At 39.3% G+C, this 21,710-nt stretch overlaps 1 protein-coding gene across 4 annotated transcripts in view; it reads left to right on the top strand.

Moving 5' to 3' along the window:
* Positions 1 to 21,710, top strand: part of LOC111867852 (Sjoegren syndrome nuclear autoantigen 1) — a 35,862-nt gene continuing 14,152 nt past the window's right edge. For 3 of the 4 annotated variants that reach the window (XM_023858054.2, XM_033752834.1, XM_023858052.2), the window contains exons 1-2: positions 149 to 486; positions 12,209 to 12,408. In XM_023858054.2, coding sequence (XP_023713822.1) covers positions 435 to 486; positions 12,209 to 12,408 — 252 coding nt within the window. In that variant the 5' untranslated portion in view covers positions 149 to 434. The other variant, XM_023858053.2, reaches the window with a different exon arrangement.

Genomic DNA, 21,710 nt, shown 5'->3' with positions numbered 1-21,710 from the left:
TGTGAGCGCCCGGCCTGAAAGACATTTTCTGAGCAATGGGGATATTTATTGATGTATGTGTGATTGTGAGAAGTGGAATGTGACAATAGCGACCTAGACAATCTTTAAAGACATTTTGCGAGCAATGGGGAAATTTGATGATGTAAGAGTATTGACCAGTATTGTGTAGGGGTTAACGGAAATGTTGTTGGTCTAATATTGATGATAGTGATAGTGATTGCGAAGCGAAGGGTCGGTAGGGCAATAGCCGGATTGGCTTTGTTGTTGAGGTTGTTGCAGTTGAGCGTATCGAATATGGGCGAGGGTGTGGTAAGCGGTGGTGAGCAGGTGAAAACAATTAAGTACATAATCGGGGTTAGTGGAGGAAGGTAGGCGGTGTAGTACGCTTAGTATTCCGGATGTTAGCCTGAACTTAAGGACAAGGATATTTTAATATGGCACAACAAGGTGCCGCCCTCCAGACTTATAACTTGGAACTTATTAAAGGTGGGTGTGAAAATGCGATTGAAGATAAAATTTTAATCTGTGCGAATGATTTTTGAAAGAAACCTGCACAGAAGATCGGTGTTTATTTTTTTCGTATATTCGACGGTAGAACATTCTGTATTTCGATTTAGAGACGATGACACAATATTTGAAGTTATTGAATCCCATTTGCGACCCCTAATTGTAGATGAATTCCACGAAATTGCAGAAGAGATGGTATGAGGTAGTTGGGTGTCTGAGGAACCGCTCCTAACAAAGTATCGATATTTTAACTTCTAACACATGAACCAAAGTGTATTGAAATATTGGGAAATCCAGCATGCACAAAGCGAGATTTTAAATTCTCAGGGAAGTGTGTATGAAGATTACTGTCTTGGGATGTGGTGTGTATTCTGGTGACACGTTACCAACGTTTTGGAGGAAAAGACTGTCTCCTTCAGAGCAGAAGAGTAGAAGATAGACTTAATTTTCAGGATAGATGAGTGACCTGCTACCACCATCTTTAAGGAGAAGCATCTGCTGTGAAGATGGAAGCAGCAGGTTCCTCCAAAACTTGTGTTATATTCAGCTGCACTACATGGTGTCATGTCCCAGAAGACATTAATCTTCTAGATTGCCTAGTTATTGCCACATGAGTTGGCAGTGTCTAGCAGATAACCATTTCATAGCCATGGGCCCTGTATTAAAGCTTCCTTGTTTTTAAGTGTGCCACCTAAGTTGGTTTTGATAATGTGTCTTGATGGAATTTGTACAGTGTAACTTCATTATTATATGATTATGATATATTATCTTCTATAAGGTGTGTAGATTTTCTGTCTTGTTTAAATTTATTTTTGTTTTTTAGTGTTTCTTCCTTTTCCTTATGTATGTTGTTTATTGTTTCTTAAGTATATCATATTGTGAACCCATTGTATCTTGCATTTCTACTAAATTATAGTTTCATTTTATTCTATTTAGTGTATATTAACGTGTTAATTACTGTATTTCGGGTGTTTTATATTCATTGTGCCATGACTTATTTCATGAGATCCATGAATCTGTTTATCCATGTTTATGTTCAGAAGGCAATGAAGTTTAATCCTGTGACTGTTCTAATTGGGAATACCTGCAACAGTATCAACCGGACACTGATGAACATAATCTACAAGTAGAATATGGTATTGATTCCACATTACACCACAAAACACAGAGTCCAGAGCAGTTGATAATTATTTAGTTATTTAAGGAATTACCCACTTCATATTCCCAAAAGCCAGTTAAGTATTATGGCTGTGGGTATTGACGATAGTGGTAAATTGTTTTAATTGTGCATTATTGAATGTAAAACTTGAAACTGTGTCGCAGGAATTCAAATCTGCATGACAAATTATTGCTCTTCTACAAGAAGATATGAACACTTTGAAGAAAGAATTCATGCAAGATGATACGTCAGGGAATACAGGTCCGATGAATATACATAAATATGAAGAAGTAACATTCTTTTTTTTTTTAGTTGTTTCATTTTTGGTCCGTTACACTATCAATCACAAAGTTTTATGATTGAGAATTGATAGTGTACTCAACTATCCTAGCAAGTGTTGTGCTTTTACACGTCAACATATTGTAGCAGCATCCACACAACAAACATAACTGTGAACATCATAAACAACGACAGTGTTTTCATAATTGTAGTAAGTGCCTTTGATGATGGTTGTGTCAAACCGAAACATGTAAGGCAGAAGTGATAAAGAAGTGACCTACAAATTGTTACACTCGACGGACTTTCTATTAACTTTGTAAGTAACATTCATGTTTGTGAAGAGTAAAAGCTGGACAAAATCAAATGTAGATTTTCATAAGAAGATATCACTTAACTTAAAAAATCTTCGCCATCAACTGTAAGGACTGCAAATCGTTTTGAGGTTCTTTATAACCTGGATGAAGGTAGAACACAAGAAGAACTTGGTGGAAGGAAACTTCCTATTCAGTTTTGTACTGATAATAATGACCATAGAATTCAGCAGTCATGTATAAACAACTTAACATATGTGATTCCAATTATTATTAATGGTGTAACCTCAGTGGAAGCGATTAAGTAGAATGTAAACCATAAATTTAAAAGTAGTGCTCAACAAAACCAAGGGCGTAAAATCATGATCATCGTCTACAGTCATGCCCAAGGCTGTGAAGATAATATGAAACATAACCTTAAAGATAGTTACAAGACTGCTGGTTTTGTGAAATCAGGAATATGTATAGAAACATCAGTCGCTTCAGTTTTGGAAGATATTGAATATTTAACAAACAAAGACATAACTTTTTGGGGGGGGGAGGTACAAATGATGTTGGCAAAAATATTCTCAAGGTGGATTAAAACACATAGTAAATTTTGTAGAAATTAATAGTCATACAAACATTATTTTAATGAGTGCCTCATTGATATGATTTATCTGGCTGGTCTTGTGTGAATAGTGAAGTGAAACCCTTTAATAGAAAACTAGTGAATTTTATGAAACCTTTTAAGCATGTCACAGTAGTAAAAGTAGATCTCAAAAGTATTTTTTTTACTGAACAAGGTCTGCATATGAACATTGTAGGCAAAGAAAAAATAGAGTTAAGAAAAGTTAATATTGTTACCACTACTCTTCAAAAACAAATAGAGGAACCAGTCAGTTTATATTGGAAAACTGAATTTGACGATGGGGTAAGTTATGCTTCAAGTGAGGATAATATAATCATAAAAGATCTTAAAGTAGCTGTGTCAGACGATAAAGAAGCTATATCTAACATGGCGGATCAAGAGGAATCTGTCGGTGAGGTAAAAGGAATAACAGAAGACTGGACAAAATCGGAAAACTTGGAAAATTCTACAGAAGTTAGTAACGGTTCAACAGCTAAAGTGCTTCAAGCATCCAGAAGTCATAAGAAAACTCCAATAACAAGGAAAGAGGATTTTTTATAGTAGATGATAAACAATAGATATTAATCCACTAATAATACATCAGAATATCTGTGGTTTGAGAAAGAAACTACTGAGTTATAAACTGTGTGTTTCCAAATTTTCTAGATATCTTGTGTTTCTCAGATCACCATCTTAAACAATTCGAACTTTATCAGGTTAATTTAAATGGTTACAAACTCGGTGCCACATATTGTGGAAAATTTATAGAAAAAGGTGGGGGTTTGTGTTTTTGTGCATAAAAACCAAAGCTATTTAAATATTAATCCGAGTAAATATTGTAAAGATCAAAACATTGAGGTTTGTGCACTAAAATTAGAATCTACCATTCTTAATATTTGTGTAATTGCCGTCAACAGATCACCTTATGGTAATTTTAATTATTTTCGTATTGGATTAGATAGCATTATCAAGTCACTTTACGGAGTCAAATTGATGTTTACTATAGTATGTGGTGACGTAAATATAGATTATCTTATAAACAGTGATAAAAAAGACAATTTGATGCTATGTTACTGTCCTATAATTTATCTGCTATAGTACATTTCCCCACTAGAGTTTCTCCTATGTATAATTGGGTTATCAGATCATGATGCTCAATTGCTAACAGTAAAAGATGTAAATCTACAATTGTTTAAATATATTGTCAGAAACATACATAAATTTCTATAAAAGATTTTAAAATGAATCTAAATTATGAATCCTGGGACAGCAGTTTTGGTAACAATGATAACATGGATGTAGACTTGTTATCTAATATGACCCTTAATAATTATTTAAAAATATTTTATACAAGTTTTCCCTTCAAAAATAATCGAGAGAAGTAATAAAAATTATTGGATAAAAACCGCTATAAGGATTTTCTGTAATCGTAAACATCTTTATTTACTTAGTAGGGACAGTAATGATATCAACTTAAAAAGTACTATCAACAACACTTTATCAAGTGTGATTAAGGAAGCTAAGAGGTCAGTGTACAATAACCAGGTAACTAACTCTACTAATAAAATGAAAACAATTTGGAATATTATAAAATTAGAACCAGACTGAAGGGACATACAATTAGTAAATATCGAAATTCTCCTGAAGCTTTTAATACATTTTTCTATCAACAGCTTCAAGATTATTCAGGACATTAGATATAGCAACATAAAAGGTTGTAGTAATAACAAAAATCCAAAATATTACTTTTCTAAACTTTTTNGTCATAAGGCAATGTCCTTACTTTTATTGATGTGGCCTGAAGGAAGTTAGTCTAAACTATAACACAATTCTTTTCCTAATATAAAATTTAATAATACATTCACTAAAGAGATTGAAAGAATTATCAGGTCTTTAATAATAAACAATCCACTTGGGTGCGATGAAATTTCTACAAAAATATTAAAGGTCAATGCTCCTTTTATCAGTTCTCCTTTAACTTATATTTGTAATGAATCTGTAATACAGGGTGGGGCGCAGAAACTTCCTTTTCTTGAAGGCGAATAAAAGAAAAATTATATCTGATAGACAAAATTTATGTTTAGCTAATGAAAGAACATGCTTTAAAGTTTTAAATCATGTAGTTTTAAACAAAATATCTTGAAGGTGGTGGCCACCATTCTCTGTGCACCGATGCAACCGTTTTCTGAAGTTCCCCGCTGCACGTTCCAACATGTGCACTGGAATGTTGGCTACTTCCTCTCGAATAACATTCTTCAGCTGAAGCAGGTTTGTGGGGCGATGTTTAAAAACCTTTGCCTTGAGGTATCCCCATAAAAAAATCACAGGGTGTTAGATCAGGTGAGTGTGCTGCCCACGGGATGTCACCAAAGCGAGATGAGCCGTCCGGTGAACTTTGCCCTCAAAACTGTCATCGAAGCTTGGGCTGTGTGGGACGTGGCACCATCCTGTTGGAACCAGACATTTCCTAGATGCATTTCTTCAAGAGCTGGTTCGAAAAAGTTTTTAGTCATGTCCACATACCGCTGTGAATTGACAGTAACTGCATGATTTTCTTCTTCAAAAAAATAAGGGCCAACAACTCCAACTCTCGACAACGCATACCACACTGTCACCTTATCACTGTGAAGTGGCCTCTCGTGGACCTCTCTGGGAGTGTTACCACTCCAATAGCACATATTCTGCTTGTTGACATATCTGGGTAGGTGAAAATGTGCCTCATCACTAAAGAAAACAAGTGCGTCAGGGGGTAAAGTTTCCAATAACGTTTTGCGTGCTGTTATTCAGTTCTGGAAATCACGTAGTGACAATTCTTGCACAACAACTATCTTATAGGGATGAAAATTAAGATGTTCGTGAAGAATTCGGCACATTGAACGATTGGATATGTCTAGGGCGACTGCATGTTTGCGAGTGGAGCATCTTGGAGATCTCCAAATCAACTGTCGAACTGCCTCCACATTTTCTGCCATCATAACGGTCTGTTGTCGTCATGATGACTTTTTCACCACACTCCCGGTTGTCCTAAAGTTCTCTGCCCACAAAACAATCTATTTCCGGTCGAGAACTGGACCTCTGTGCTTAATTCCGAAGTGAGTACTGAACGTACGCTGCACCGCCACATGGGAATGGTTGTTCGAAAAATAGGCTTCAACAGCAAATGCACGCTGCTCACTCGTTCACCTCATGTTTCCTACTGAGGGTATTAGACAGAAACTTCCGTGACTGCTGCGTTCGCCAAGCCTATCCCCACTTTTCTGCGACCTTCCCTAACTTCACAATGCGTGTTCACAAAAAGGAAGTTTCTGCGCCCCACCCTGTATCTAGAACATTTCCTATTCGTTTAAAGTAGTTATTGTGAATCCATTATTCAAGAAGGATGATAAGAAAATCATGTCTGATTACAGACTGATCTCTTTATTAACTTCATTTTCTAAGGTCTCTGAAAAAGTCTTATATGAAAGACTTTTGCAACGTATTGAAATTTATAACATTTTAGTAGAGGAACAATGTAATTTCAGAACTTCTGCATCAACAGATGCAGCTTCAGATAGATTGAATGAAGATATTGTGACGTGGATGACGTAGCGGGAGGTGGGGGTCGCGTGAACTCTGTGATCTTGATGTGGCCCGTCACTGGGCTGTCGCCCTCGCCATTGGTTGTGCTTTCGCCGTCGTCATTGTGTGTGATGTCGCCCTCGCCGCTGGCTGTGCTCTCGCCATCGCTGGTCACTGGGCTGTTGAGATCATCGTTTGCTGAGCTATCACCCTCGACGTTTGCTGTGATCTTCTCACGTACCCATCTTCTGATCCACTCAAAGCAGTCGCTGGTGGACCAGTCTCGGGAGTGTTTCGTGCCATCTCCCATGTTTTCTGGGTAACTCTTGTTATAAAAGTTATCGTCAACGTCCAAATCGTTTTTGATGCACAAGCGAGGGGCGAGGGCGACATCACACACGACGATGGCGAGAGCACTGCCAAGGGTGAGGGTGACTGCCCAGCAAAAGACGACAGCAAAAGCCCAGTGACCAGTGATGGCGAGGGCGACATCACACACAATGACGACGGCAAAAGCACAGCCAACGGCGAGGGCGACAGGCCACAGTGAGATCACAGAGTTCACGCGACCCCCACCTCCCGCTATGTCATCCACGTCACAATATGTTAAATGCGTTAAATAACAGAATGATGGTTGGAGCATCTTTTGTGACTTACAGAAAGCTTTTGATTGTGTTAATCACAGTTTTTTATTAACAAAATTAGAGTTTTGTGGAATAACACGAACATATCTTAAACTAATTAAATCTTACTTAGAGGGTATATACCAAACGGTGATCTTAAACAGTAATTCCCCTAACTCCTATTCAAATTGGGGAGAGATAAAGCATGGTGTCCCACAGGGATCAGTACTTTGTCCATTCCTTTTTTTCTTTACATTAATGTCTTTCAAGAAACAGTAAATGATAATGCTGAAATTGTTTCATTTGCTGATGACACTAGTATAATTATTGCTAGCCTTAACCATATAAAATGTAATAGTAGTGTTAATAAAATTTTTCAAGATATGTAATGATGGTTCTCTACTAATTTGTTGTGAGTAAATGTTGATGAGGCACAATTTATGCAATTTATATCTAAGACTGGTTCCATAATCAATTTAAATATAATACATGGGGACAAAATTCTGTGGTCTGACAGTTGATAACCCATTTTATTGGAGGACTCATATAGATGTATGTATGAAAAGGTAGGCCTGCTCGGCCCTTGCACTTAGACCTCAGTGGCCCATTGTGCTTCCCTTTTTTTAATTATTCCCTCAGCAATCCCACGCTTCAGATGAAGCGCAAGATTTTGGACGTGGGGGCGTCGAAATAGTCACTTGGTTCCATAAAGTACTGACCCAAGTGATGTAGTCTTAAAGAAGCTAAAGCCTCACATTCACACAGGACGTGTGTGGCTGTTTCATTTTCTATCTGACACCACTCACAAGTGGGACTGTCACTTAGTCCCAATTTGAACAGGTGTCCTTTGAGGTGACAGTGTCCTGTAAGTAGTCCTACCACCCATCGTAACTGGTTCCTGTTGAGCTTCAACAGTTCCTTCGCTCTTTTATCAGAAGGTCCTCGTATGAGTCCCTTAGCTTGCCTGAGTCCAGTTAAGGATTCCCAGTATTTCTTATGTTTTCTGTTAGTCCAGTCCCTGATTGCCTGTTTGGCAACTTCTAGAGAGATGCCACAGGCTGGTTCAGGTCCTATGAATGGATGTTCAGCTCCAATTTTAGCTAATTGGTCTGCTGCTTCATTTCCAGCAATACCCTCATGCCCCGGCACCCATATCAGTTGTACCCTGTTATGTTTGGCCAGTTCCATGAGGGTTTGGTGGCAATCCCAGACCAATTTTGAATTGATCTGGTGTTTGTCAAGTGCTTTGAGTGCTGCTTGGCTGTCAGATAGAATGTAGATGTTCCTATTTCTATAGTTCCTATCTAAATTCTCCATAATACATGCTTTAATGGCATATACTTCTTCCTGGAATACTGTCGTGTACCGCCGAAGGCTGAAACTAAGTTTTCGCCTCGTACCATGGCAGTACACACCAGCTCCAGTGCCTCTATGTGTCTTGGAACCATCTGTATACCAGATCAGTCCCCCTTTTCTATCGGGCCGAAACCCGTCTTCCCAATCACTCCTGTAAGGAAATCTGACTGTGAAGGGGTTTTCATGTGCATGTATCAGTATCATTTTGTCAGACCTCATTTGTAATATGGGTTCTTTCTTCATGTCCTGTGTTATGTATGCATGCCCAAAACCATCGGATCTATGTTTCCATTGATCACTGCCCTGGAGACGGTAGTTTCCTGCCCTGGCCTCTGCCTCCAACTGTAGATGCAGTGGGGGGAGTCCAAGGAGTATCTCCAGTGCAGCTGTTGGAGATGTTCGAAATGTTCCTGTAATACCTAAGCAAGCCAACCTTTGCAATTTGCCAAGTTCTGTCTTGCTTGTCTTGAATTTAACTCTGGGCCACCATACTGTGACACCATAAGTAATTATAGGTCTCACAACCACAGTATATATCCAACGTACAACGTGTGGCTGTAGTCCCCAAGTTTTACCAAACATGCCCCTGCATGTCCAAAAAGCCTTATAGGCTTTGTTAATGACTTTGTCCAGCTGCTTTTTCCATGTCAGTCCCTTGTCTAATATTAGACCAAGGTACTTGACATCACTGGAGAGCTGGATTGTCTTATTGAAGAGAATCGGTTCCTTAAGACCCTTTACATTTCTCCTCCTAGTAAACGGTATGATTATCGTCTTGTTGGGATTGATGGAGAGACCTGTTCTTTCACACCATCGTTGGACCATGTAAAGAGCTGACTAAAGACATTCTGATAGGGTAGAAAGGAAGTCATCAGCATATCCTACTGTATAATACCCATCATCATTAAATCCCCACAGGAGATCGTCGACAACGAGGCTCCACAGCAGAGGTGAAAGTACGCCCCCCTGTTGTGGACATCCCCTAGACGCAGACACCCCCAGGGTTTCTCCCGATAATGTAGCAGCTATGATTCTGCTTTCCAGCATAGCATTGATCCATCTGCATATTGCGGGCTCTGTGCCATGCCTTCCAGCAGCCTGTTTGATTACATGAAATGAGGTTCTATCAAAGGCTCCCTCTATATCAAGGAATGCTCCTAAGGCAATAACCTTGTGTTCAGTTGCACTTTCTATGCATGTTACCACATTGTGTAGTGCACTTTTGGTAGATTTACCTGTTTGGTAGGCATGTTGGTTTTGGTGTAGAGGACATGTCCTCAATACCCCATCCCTAACATGCCTATCCACTAGTTTCTCCAGCGTTTTCAAAAGGAAAGTCGACAGGCTGATAGGGCGATAAACCTTAGCCTTGGTATAATCAAGTTTCCCGGGCTTTGGAATAAACATCATCTTAACCTGCCTCCAGGCTGTGGGGATAAAACCATATACCAAGCAGGCTCTATATATGTGACATAGGTGTGGAACTAAACGTTCTGTCCCATGTTGCAAAAGTGCCAGTACAATTCCATCCATACCCGCTGATTTAAATAGTCTGAAAGTGTTCAGTGCCCAATGTATTTTTGATTGATTAACCATGACTTTGGCCAGGTCGCAGTCTGCCCTGTCCATCTTGCTTTGGAAGTGTCCAGGTTCCGCTGACCCTGTCCATTGTCCAATTTGTCAATCAATTTTGAATCAGGAAAGTGAACTCTGAATAATTCATTCAGCATCTCCCTTCCTGTTTGAGTATACTGTCCGTTATGCAGCTTCATTGTGCTGACCTTATTGGTCGCCTGTTTTGCCATGATTCTCATGAGTCTGGCACTGCCCAGTACATCATTGATCTCCTGGCAGTACCCCCTCCATGAGGAGTGCTTGGCTTTCTTTATTTCTTTCTTGTAACAGGTCAGGGCTTCCTTATAGGTGTCCCACTGCCCTGTTCTTTTAGCTGTATTAAACAGCCTTCTTCTTTTGATCCTAAGCCCACTCAGCTGTTTATTCCACCAAGGTGTACTCCTTGGTCCGCGAGTGGTCCTAGCCGAACAATTCTGATTAAAGGACGAGATAATAGCCCGTTGCAACTGGTCAATGGACCGATCAACATCCTTTATTGTGTGTATATTACACAAGATGGCCTCCGGATTTACCTTTGGGTCTTTGTAAGGCTCCCAGTTGGTTCTCTTAGGATTCCTATAAGTAGTTTGATCTACTGTGATGTTACTTATTTTAAAGCATATATATCTATGATCCGATAGAGACGGCTCATCAGATACATGCCAATTACTTACCAGGTTTTCTATGTTATTAGTCCCAAGTGTCAAATAAATAACCTCCTTCCTATTGCAAACCACAAAGGTAGGTTCGTTACCATGGTTTATTAGAATATTCAGGTTCGAACTCACCAGAANTCCCTAGAACAGAGCTCCAGCAAAGGCAAGGCATTAACATGATTCCTGATATAAACACAAGATCTTGCATTATTACTGGGTGCAACAGAGTAAACTGTTCCCCCCATATTGTTTAAGCCCCTTATTCGACCCTTGTATAACCAAGGTTCCTGAATAAGTGCTATGTCTGCCTTGCCCTCAGCTAGATGTTGCACAGAGCTGCCGTGGCAGCTTTACTGTGGTGCAGGTTGATCTGAAGAAATCTCATGATCTCTTCCAATTGAGGAGGTATCAACTTCCATCTTATGTCCCTCCTCTATCTCGGACTGGGTTCCATGTGAAGAGGTCCCCTGATCCATTTTACTTCGGTCATCTGAGGGGCTGGGTACATCATCCCCTTCCTCCTCAGAGACTGAGTTAGAAGATACAGTGTCTGTCACGGGTTCTGCCCGGCGCCGAACTTCAGGATCGTCCAGCACCTTAACAGTCCCCTGTGAGAGTCCTGTAAATATTTTATAACCAGTCCTCTGTATAATAGTATAGGAGTTCCGGTCTATGAATAGTATAGGCCTTTGGCCTTTCGACTCAGATTGCTTGTCCAACACCCTCCAGTTCTTTGTATGGAGTCCTGGATTAAGATCTGCAATCCATTTCAGTAGCTCTTCCTGGTTTTGGGCAATTTTATCCCTAGTCCGGAGAGCTACTTTAACAGGCTTGGGCAGGTTCCTGGCATCAGTAGCCTTCAGCCTGGTCCCTGATTGAAGCTTGTGGTTGTCGATGGCTCTGATGAGCCACTGACCAGACTGTTGGTCGGCACATAAGTGCACCTCCTAACAGTCTGTATGATTTTAGGTGTGGTAGTTCTACCTTGGTATGTCCATCAGCCCACTGCCACTGTCACTGACATGGTAATTCACTACCTAACTGTGCTCACGTTGACCGTCATGCCCCTGTAAACTTTCTTCAGATGCCACAAATTTCAGTGCTCACAATGTTTTGTGTATTCAGGAACTCAGTAACACACCACTGCTTGATATGCATATCACTGTCACTCTCTATTTTCACAGACTAATACAGCCCAGCCACCTGGAACATAGTATTGAAACAAGATATTGGCACTAACATTTGAATTATCACCTGAGAGCATTACATTTTATATGCTTCATGCAAATGAAAAATTTAGAGGAATTAGTTTTGGAGTGAGCTTTGTATATTATTAAGAAAATGTAATCTAATATACCTGTGTTTTTAACAGTGTGCTAGGATTGATAGGCACATGACATCCTAATCTTTGCATAATTATTTGAATTTTTTAATCTCCCTTTTATTCATCATCTCAACATGTCTTATTGCAGGATGTGGGATGTCATTAAATGTTGGCTCATGTTACTGTGTAAGATAACATTAAATGTTTGCAGGTATTGAAGATATGAAGAGGAAGCGCAGTGAACTGCAGCAACTGATTGATGAACAGGAAGATGAAAAGATTACACTGCAAAGAGAGATCGAGAAGATGTCATTCAGACTGGCCCAGATTAATGCCAGTCTGTCCCAGATGACAGCTGCAAGAAGTAAATATGATCATACGATTGCCGAGACAGAAGCTGCATATACGAAGGTATGTGTTTATACCATTATTTTTTACCAGATTTTAGATTTCATCAAACTACCCACCTCTTGCAGAAATATCTTGCTTTTGATGGAACCTAAAGGTTCATTACCTTATACACAAGAGACATCCACATGCTCTGATCATGAATGAGGCAAATGTGGATTATACACTTATGCTATATTTTTAAGATGTGTTTTAATATGTGCCTAGGCTTCCCAAGTGATCTCAGCCCTTCCATTTATCTCTAGTCCCAAGAACTTAAATGCATTTTTAATCTAATTGTACAGTTTTCTCCGTCCTTCTGTTACTTCTGCCCATTAGGTTCTGACATTTTTCTTTGCCCTGTGTTCAGTACTGAATTCTGCACCTGCACAAAGCATGTAGTAAAATTATAGTCCTATATATTTTGATCTTTATGTTTTACAATAAACGTTAGGAGAGTAATTGAGTGATAAGCCTGAGTTAGAGCATGCACATTAAAAGCAATATAACATGAATGATCTCTTGATATTATGCACATTAAACTTTGTGTAATAATCTCCGTCCTCTGAAATTCTGATCTGATTCCTGCATATCTGAAAATGTTTAGCATTCTATTTTCCATAGAGAAATGTGTGTGTGCTGTTCATTCTGCTCTTGTCTGAATTGACCTCTCACCCCTCTGAATCTCTTTCTACAGTATTCATTGATCATGTCATACAGAGACTCATCGCTTTCAGAATTCCAGTCTTGTGAAATTTTTCAGTTGCTTTGCTCATGTGAAGGAATTTGTACGAGTCCATTGTCTGTGTTGCATTTCACAATATGCTTTTTTATGGTAAGGTAGGGTTAGCTTCCCAATTAACCCCAAAGACCACTGCTCAGCTACTGTCTGTCACTGTTTATTAAGTAATTTCATAGCTACCTTCCATACCTCTAAGTCGTCATCTCTGTCCACAACCAGAAAATATGCTATGCCATGTTGACAAGGGACCCATTAACTTTTGTCAAATTTAAGTTCTTCTTATACAGGGAGCCGGGATACCACAGTCTGTATAGCGATTGGCTGTGGTCTGGACAACTGAGGGGTTCGATTTCAAGTCCCGGTGGGGCCAAAAATTTTCACTTCTCCATGTATTCCAGACCGGTTCAGGGGCTCACGCAGTCTCTTATCCAATTGGTACCGGGGGGGGGGCTCTTTCCCCAGGGGTAAAGTGGCAGGGGTGTGAAGCTGACCACTCACCCCCAGCTAGTGCTGAGGTCAAGAAAATGTGGATCTATACATCCACTCCCTAATACACCTCCATGGTGTAGTGCTTAATTAGTTAAGCACAGGAACAACTTTACCTTTCACCTTACCTTTTATTGCCACACACAGCTACATTAAATGGAGACATTAAATTAAAATTGTGTCCCCTTCTCTAAAAATACAAATTTCTCTGGAAGAACTGATGATGAGAATATAAAATAAACATTTTCATAAAGCAAACAAAACAAAGATGGCAATCTTAAAAAAAATTAAAAAATTACCAGTAATTTGTTTTGTGCAAGGAACCCAAGTATGAACCTCTTATAAGATAACAGATCAAAATAGTGTTCACCTGTGATTGTCCCGCATGAAGATACTGTTCTCACAGATTCACTTTAGTGTGACAGTCCTTAAAGAATGTGATACACAGGTCAGTGTCACATGTTTCACATTGGTAATGTGTATGCTCATTTTTGTTTTGAATAGAACAAACAACACTGCAGTTGCTTTCCTTTAGGTCACCAATACTGCTTGCTGCTAGCTTCCAGGAAGTTTATCTTTTATCATAGCATCAGCTTATCAAGTAGGTATTTGTCATTCTGTGACTTGGTTACAGATCACACACACATTTGTTGGCCTCATCTGTTGGAGGTTTCTTAGTGTTCCTGTGCTCGTCACAGAGATTTCCATCTTACAGTTGATGTTGGCATATTAATGTTTAGAGTTTAAGCAGCGTTGCTGTCACTAGTTCACAGTATAACGCACTGAATGATATAATGAATAATTATTGGAAAGGATGTGGTAGGAAGTTGTGGTGTAATTGTACAGGGTGGGGTGCAGAAACTTCCTTTCTTTGAAGGTGAATAAAAGAAAAATTATTGCTGATAGACAATTTATTTTAGCTAATGAAAGAACCTACTTTAAAGTTTTAAATCATGTAGTTTTAAGCAAAATATCTTGAAGGTGGTGGCCACCGTTCTCTGTGCACCGATGCAACCGTTTTCTGAAGTTCCCCTCTGCACGTTCCAACATGTGCACTGGAATTTTGGCTACTTCCTCCCGAATAACATTCTTCAGCTGAAGCAGGTTTGTGAGGCGATGTTTGAAAACCTCTGCCTTGAGGTATCCCCATAAAAAAAATCACAGGGCGTTAGATCAGGTTAGTGCGCTGCCCACGGGATGTCACCTCAAAGTAAGATGAGCTGTCCAGGGAACTTTGCCCACAAAACTGTCATCGAAGCTTAGGCTGTGTGGGCCGTGGCACCATCCTTTTGGAACCAGACATTTCCTAATTGCATTTCTTCAAGAGCTGGTTCGAAAAAGTTTTTAATCATGTCCACATACCACTGTGAATTGACAGTAACTGCATGCTTGTCTTCTTCAAAAAAAATATGGGTCAATAACTCCAACTCTCGACAAGCATACCACACTGTCACCTTATCACTGTGAAGTGGCCTCTCATGGAGCTCTCTGGGATTGTTACCACTCCAATAGCACTTATTCTGCTTGTTGACATATCTGGGTGGGTGAAAATGTGCCTCATCACTAAAGAAAAAAAGTGCGTCAGGGGGTAAAGTTTCCAATAACGTTTTGCACACTGTTATTCAGTTCTGGAAATCACGTAGTGACAATTCTTGCACAACAACCATCTTATAGGGATGGAAATTAAGATGTTCGTGAAGAATTTGGCGCATTGAACGATTGGATATGTCAAGGGCGACTGCATGTTTGCAAGTGGAGCATCTTGGAGATCTCCAAATCGACTGTCGAACTGCCTCCACATTTTCTGCCATCATAACGGTCTGTTGTCGTCATGATGATTTTTTCACCACACTCCCTGTTGTCCTAAAGTTCTCTGCCCACAAAACAATCTATTTCCGGTCGAGAACTGGACCTCTGTGCTTAATTCTGAAGTGAGTACGGAACACACGCTGCACTGCCACGTAGGAATGGTTGAATAGGCTTCAACAGCAAATGCACGCTGCTCACTCGTCCACCTCATGTTTCCTACTGAGGGGTATTAGACAGAAACTTCCATGACTGCTGCGTTCGCCGAGCCTATCCCCACTTTTCTGCAACCTCCCCTCCCTTTACAGTGCATCTTCACAAAAAGGAAGTTTCTGTGCCCAACCCTGTAGGTACCATCCTGGCATTTGCCTGAAAAGAGTTAGGAAACTACAGACAACTTCAGTTAGGATAGTCAGTGTCCCAGTGAGATTGTGACTGATCACCTCTTGAATGCAAGTCAGAAACATTATGGTTTGAGCCAGCTAGCTGTGTAGAACAGAACAGTGATTTCTATCTGTTTTTGGATGTTTGCATACTTACATCTGTAGTTTATTAGATCTGCTTGGCATTGCCTGGGCATAATGCACATGCATAAAAAAATTTAATAAATCTAGGAAGAGCAGATGATACTTTGGGGTTTTCTCCATATCGCAGTAACATCACAAGATAGTGTGGTATGTAAACCTGTTGCTAAGCGGTGACTCTGTAAGCAATGATTTGGTAAACATGTTCCCATGCCAACAAATAGAGTTACTGTTGGAAACTGGGTGTTCTTATGTGGTCTGTGCTGCGATGTTATAAGCAGGGGAAAAGTAAGTTATTAGGCAGTTCTGTACAGGATGCTGCAAAGATAGAGCCTAAGCATGTAAAGTTGAAGAACCTCCGTTGTTAGAAGCCATTGCCAGGGAATGGCTGGTGAAGATACAACATGCTGGAAAAAGCTTAGCAGATGCTGTGGCGACTTGTTAATTGTGGAGATTGGTGGTGGCGCTGGAGGGTGTGCAGTAGCTTAGTTGGTTGAGGCACTATAGTACAAGTTGGAAGGTCACAGGTTCAATTTCCAATTTCCCAGTTGACGTAATCCTTCCAGCCAAAATATGGCCCTGGGGTCAACACAGCCTGTAACAGAAATGAGTACCAGGAATCTTCTTGGGGTTAAAGGGTGGCCAGCATGTAGGGCTGACAGCCTCACCACCATCTGTGGGTTGATTGTCTAAAGAATGTGGGGCCTCGACCCCTCAAACCATATGGGCCTCCATGGCCTGTTACAAGGGTAACTTTACCTCTTTTTTCTTTTAGTGGTGGCGCTGTAATTGCTTGTAGTTCTGAGTCGTGTGTATAAGGTGTCAATAAATCCATTCACCAATCCAGTCCCCATCTGTAGTCACACTCTAGATGTGAACAATAGTTTCAGTTTTCCCCAGGATCATGTCAGTGGTCACATTCTCACAATCCCAGTTCCTTTCCTACAGATGAAGTAATGAGGAAGTGTTGGCTGGATCAACCCCATGTATATTTTTACAGGTGTCTGAAACCACCCCAGGGAGGCCTTCTACCACCATGCCAGTTTTGGTTAAAATCTGTGGAATGCTGTGGAAATGTATAAAGATCAAACAGGCAGATGCAATTTTTTTTAAATAGAGCTAGTGTAGGCACGCGCATGGACACACACACACACACAGATATATATACAGAGATGCTGTCAGTAGTTCAAATTATAAACCTTTGAATAGTAGGATGAGTAGTGAATAATTGAATATGTAGACACGTAGTACAGACAAGCAGCGGCACTCACACAAGAAGACTACATTAAATAACACCTGTACAGTGTGAAAACAAGAACTAGCCGCTCCAGCACTTAGACATAGGGCGAGTAACCCTAAGAATTTTAAATTTTAAATTTAAAATTTAGAGAAAAATTTTAAAAGGTTTTAAAAACATCATAACTAAAGATTTTTAGAGTGCTACTACAAGAATATCGGGTTTGACGTGTGCAACATAATCTACATACCAGACACATATCAACGATGTAGATGTTGATAATACGAAGAATGTGACATTGTGTTTTTAAATGTTAAGTTTTAGACTGGGTTCAGTGTGGCAGAAACGTTAAGAGTATACACCTGATGATGGCCGATAGAGGCCGAAACATGTAGTGTAGAAAGAACAAGATCAAAGACATATAAATGTATATTGTTTGCACTTAGGACGGAGTTTGTATCATTTGTCGTGTGGAGTGCAACAGGATGCTTAAATATAATATTGTAAAATTGAATACTTGCTGGAAAGGATGAGGAAAGAAACATTTGTGGTTCAGTTTGAGATACTATCCTAGTATTTCTCAGGAGACACTGGGAGAAGCCACAGACATCTTCGTTTAGGGTAAGCAGTGTCCTTTTGAGATTCAGACTGACCACCTCTCAAATACAAGTCAGAAATGTTATGATTTGAGCCACTATCTATCTAGTAAAAACATTATTTAAAAATGGTGATAGAACAGATGTTTCCAGCTACAGACCAATATCCATACTGACCATTTTCTCAAAAATCCTTAAAAAAGTAATATATAACAGACTACTCAAACATGTAATTAATAACAACATACTAGCAAAAGAACAATTTGGATTTAGGAATAATCTAATGACAGAAAAAGCAACCTATGAACTAAGGAATGAAATCATAGGTGCCCTTGATAAAAAAATTACTAGTAGGTGGGATCTTCAGTGATCTAGTAAAAGCATTCGACTGTGTTAATTGTGACATTTTGCTGCTCAAATTACATCGGTATGGATGGTAAGGTCAATAATTGGATTAAATCATACCTTGTGGATATATATCAAAGGGTGGATATAAAAAACATAAACTTTAGTCATCAGATAGCTTCAAAATGTGGTAAAGTAAGGCATGGCATTCCACAAGGATCCATACTAGGTCCTTTGCTCTTTCTTCTGTATTTAAATGACCTACAAGACTTTGTTAAGAATAAATCTAAACCAATTCTGTTTGCAGCCAATACTAGTATAATAGTTACCAACTCTAACCCCACAGATCTTATAAGTGATATAACAACCATATTTGAATACTTAATTAAACAGTTCAGAGCCCGTAGTCTCTCATTAAATTTTGACAAAACACATCTCATACAGTTTACAACTAAAATGGACCCCAAATTAACCTGGATATAAGCTATGCTAATAAAACAATTTTTAAAGCACATGACACAAAATTCCTAGGATTACTTACAGACAGTACACTGTCTTAGAAAGTACATATTGAGCAGGTACTACAAGTGCTAAGTGCAGCTTTTTATGCACTCAGGTCTATTAAACCCTACATGTCTCAGGAAGTAATGAAGATGGTTCACTATGCCTACTTTCACTCTGCTATGTCTTATGGAATAATATTCTGGGGAAGCTCTACAGATAACACTAAAAACTTCAGAAAGCAAAAGAAGGCAATTAGAATTATCACAGGAGGCAAGAACAGAGATTTATTTAAAAACTTAAAAATATTACCTTTTCACTCACAATACATACTCTCACTCCTCTTGTTTGTGGTAGACAACAAAAGCATGTACAACTTAAATTTTGACGTCCATAACATAAATAAGAGGCAAAACCTCAACTTCTAATATTCAGCAAATCTATCTCTATATCAAAACTTAGTTCACTACTTCGGCATTAAAGTGTTCAATAGCCTCCCTCAGAGTATCAGAAAAGCAACTGGTAATATTAAGCAGTTTAAAACAGCATTGAAACATTACTTACTTACTTACTCCTAATCCATAGATGAATATTTCAATGTAAACAAACAGTAACTAGTTTCAGTTCTAAGCTAAAGTGTATTCCCAAGCATATTACTGTATCATTTTGCTTATTTGCAGACTGTGCTCTATGTATCAAATTAGCATGGTAATAATACTGTATTATAATCTTGTTAACTTTTCAAGCAAAACTATTATTGTAAGATTTGAGGCTTTCACGGCGGTGACTATGAAGAAAGCAGTCTTCAGGGATTTTGTACCGTGTATATGTGGTGTTAACCGACGTTTCGGAGGAACGTATCGCCTCCACGACGACCTAAGTTTGATCTTCTGCGAGGCATTATTTGGATGAACTAAAGCAGATTGGTTGCACTAAAGAAGAAGAAAGAAAGTTATAACAAAAACATATAAAATTGCAAAACATTAATAAAAGGAAAGAACACGACCTGGAAAACAAAGAAGAAACAAAAAAAAAATAAAAAATGCTAACGAAATATTTCAATTCAAATGCAGATCAATCGACACAGCTCAATTCCACTGCCAATTGCACTGAAAAATAAGGAAAACAGGAAAACGAAATGAAAATCAATGAAAGAAGAAAAAATAAACTATATTCACGAAATGAACGCTATGGTAAACGACACAGCTCATTCCAATGTGGATGTGATGTGTTGCACACGTCAGTAATGCATGTAGCGTGTTTGGGTATGTCACGCTACAAATAACTTTACACCGTATTAATTATAGCGAATCTTTATTGTAATTCACTTGCACACTTTACAATTATCGCCACTTGCAGTGTTAGAGTTACTGGTTACACAATCTCTCGGCCAATACTTCTGTATCTCTTGGTGTCTAGGTTCCAACCTTCTTCAGCGGCAGCTATTCCAAGACTGACTGGGCGAATGAATTCAATCCCCTTTAATACCCTCGGCCGCTGCTATGCAAATCAGCCCTTGTTATAACCGTGGAAATGCTGCTTTGTTGATTCCACGATTCCTACGCAATGACCCATTGTTATTGCATTGTCTCTGTGGGAACGCTCCATGTATTCGTCGTAACCATGGAGATTCAATACAGTATTGCTATTGTTACTTCCTATGCAACGGTCGGTTCTAACGTTTCCATAGGGGTGACTCTTCTGAATTCCAAATTCCAATTCTGTTTCTCAAAAGACGCGTGTTTTTACCTGTCACAGGTGTGACATCTATATAATGGGTATATAAAAATGTGCGCATTCGAATGCAACGTTGTGTCAAAATTTCGAAACAGTTGGTGAAGAACTTTCAGAGATTTTCGAGGGGTAACAAACGATCATTTACATTTTTATTTATATAGATTTGTACTTGACTTGTTCCATATCCTGTACTTTGATTTACGAAATGTGAATAAATTCAAATTCAAGTACATGTAAGATGCATACCAAACAGGATATAAATGTCCCTTTCCCTATCGTGGCTGTCACTCCAGAAGTGAGCTAAATATGCCTGTGGTCTAACACTCGTTTCCTTTCCCCCTACTTATCTGTAACCTGCCAGTTTCCCAATTTTTCCCACTTGTATCCTGAATATGGTGACAGTGTATTTCACTGAAATGTCAGTATCCATTTACCAGACCACACTGTCATGACTGTGAGGACCAGAGGGAGAGAGAGCAGGGGGAGAGGTGTGTGTGTATGTGTGTCAGCATTTTTTTCAGAGATTCTGGTAAATCATGTCCAATCTATACCATTAGGGCCAAAAACAAGCACATTTCAGGGACTGTTATGAAGGAGAAGGGGTAAGGGCCTTCATCATGGATGTCCAAATATTGGTGACAGTACCCAAATTTCTCTTCACTTATAGTTGGATAACTGCCGTGAAAGGAGCAAGAAAACCCTCGGTGGACTTGAGTCCTTGTTTGCCTGAGTTCTCAAGCCACGTGGTCTCCAGAAAAGTAGTGGAGAACCCTGACACATTTTACTTGGCCATTCTTACTTTGTCATGAAGGTCCTACCACTGAAATAAAGGTAAACACAAGCATGGAAATCTTGGTATGAATCTACTTTATATAATGCAAGAAGCACCATTCAGCAGTCTAAGAATGAATGAGCTGTAAGCATCACAGTTTTTTGGACTTGATAGTTATAAGTACATCTGAGCTACAGAGAAGTCCTATGTCACTTCTGCTTGATGTCCTTCCCCCCATTCATAAGCAGTGAAATGACAGGTCTCTTGTGAGTCAATTCTTTGTGTCAGACTACTTGCAAGTACTTAAATTATTTATATTTTGACAAAGCAACGTGATGATTCAGTTTGAGGCACGAGCCTTCCATATAAGAGATTAAACATAGCAAAACTAAAAGTTTGGTGCATCATAAACGCGTGTAAGAAGTGCAGTGGTGGAATGTTCTGTGTGAGGCCATGGGTTAAAGTCCCATAGTGGGTACTTAGGGATAGTAAGGGTTAACATGGTATTCTTAGCACTTTTGTTTAAAATCTCTGCCCAGAGACCTTTTATCCTGACTGAGGTTTTTCAGTCCCTTCTTAC

Source organism: Cryptotermes secundus, unplaced genomic scaffold, assembly GCF_002891405.2.
Source record: "Cryptotermes secundus unplaced genomic scaffold, Csec_1.0 scaffold2579, whole genome shotgun sequence".
NCBI lineage: Eukaryota > Metazoa > Arthropoda > Insecta > Blattodea > Kalotermitidae > Cryptotermes > Cryptotermes secundus.
This window is presented reverse-complemented; position numbering and strand designations above follow the sequence as displayed.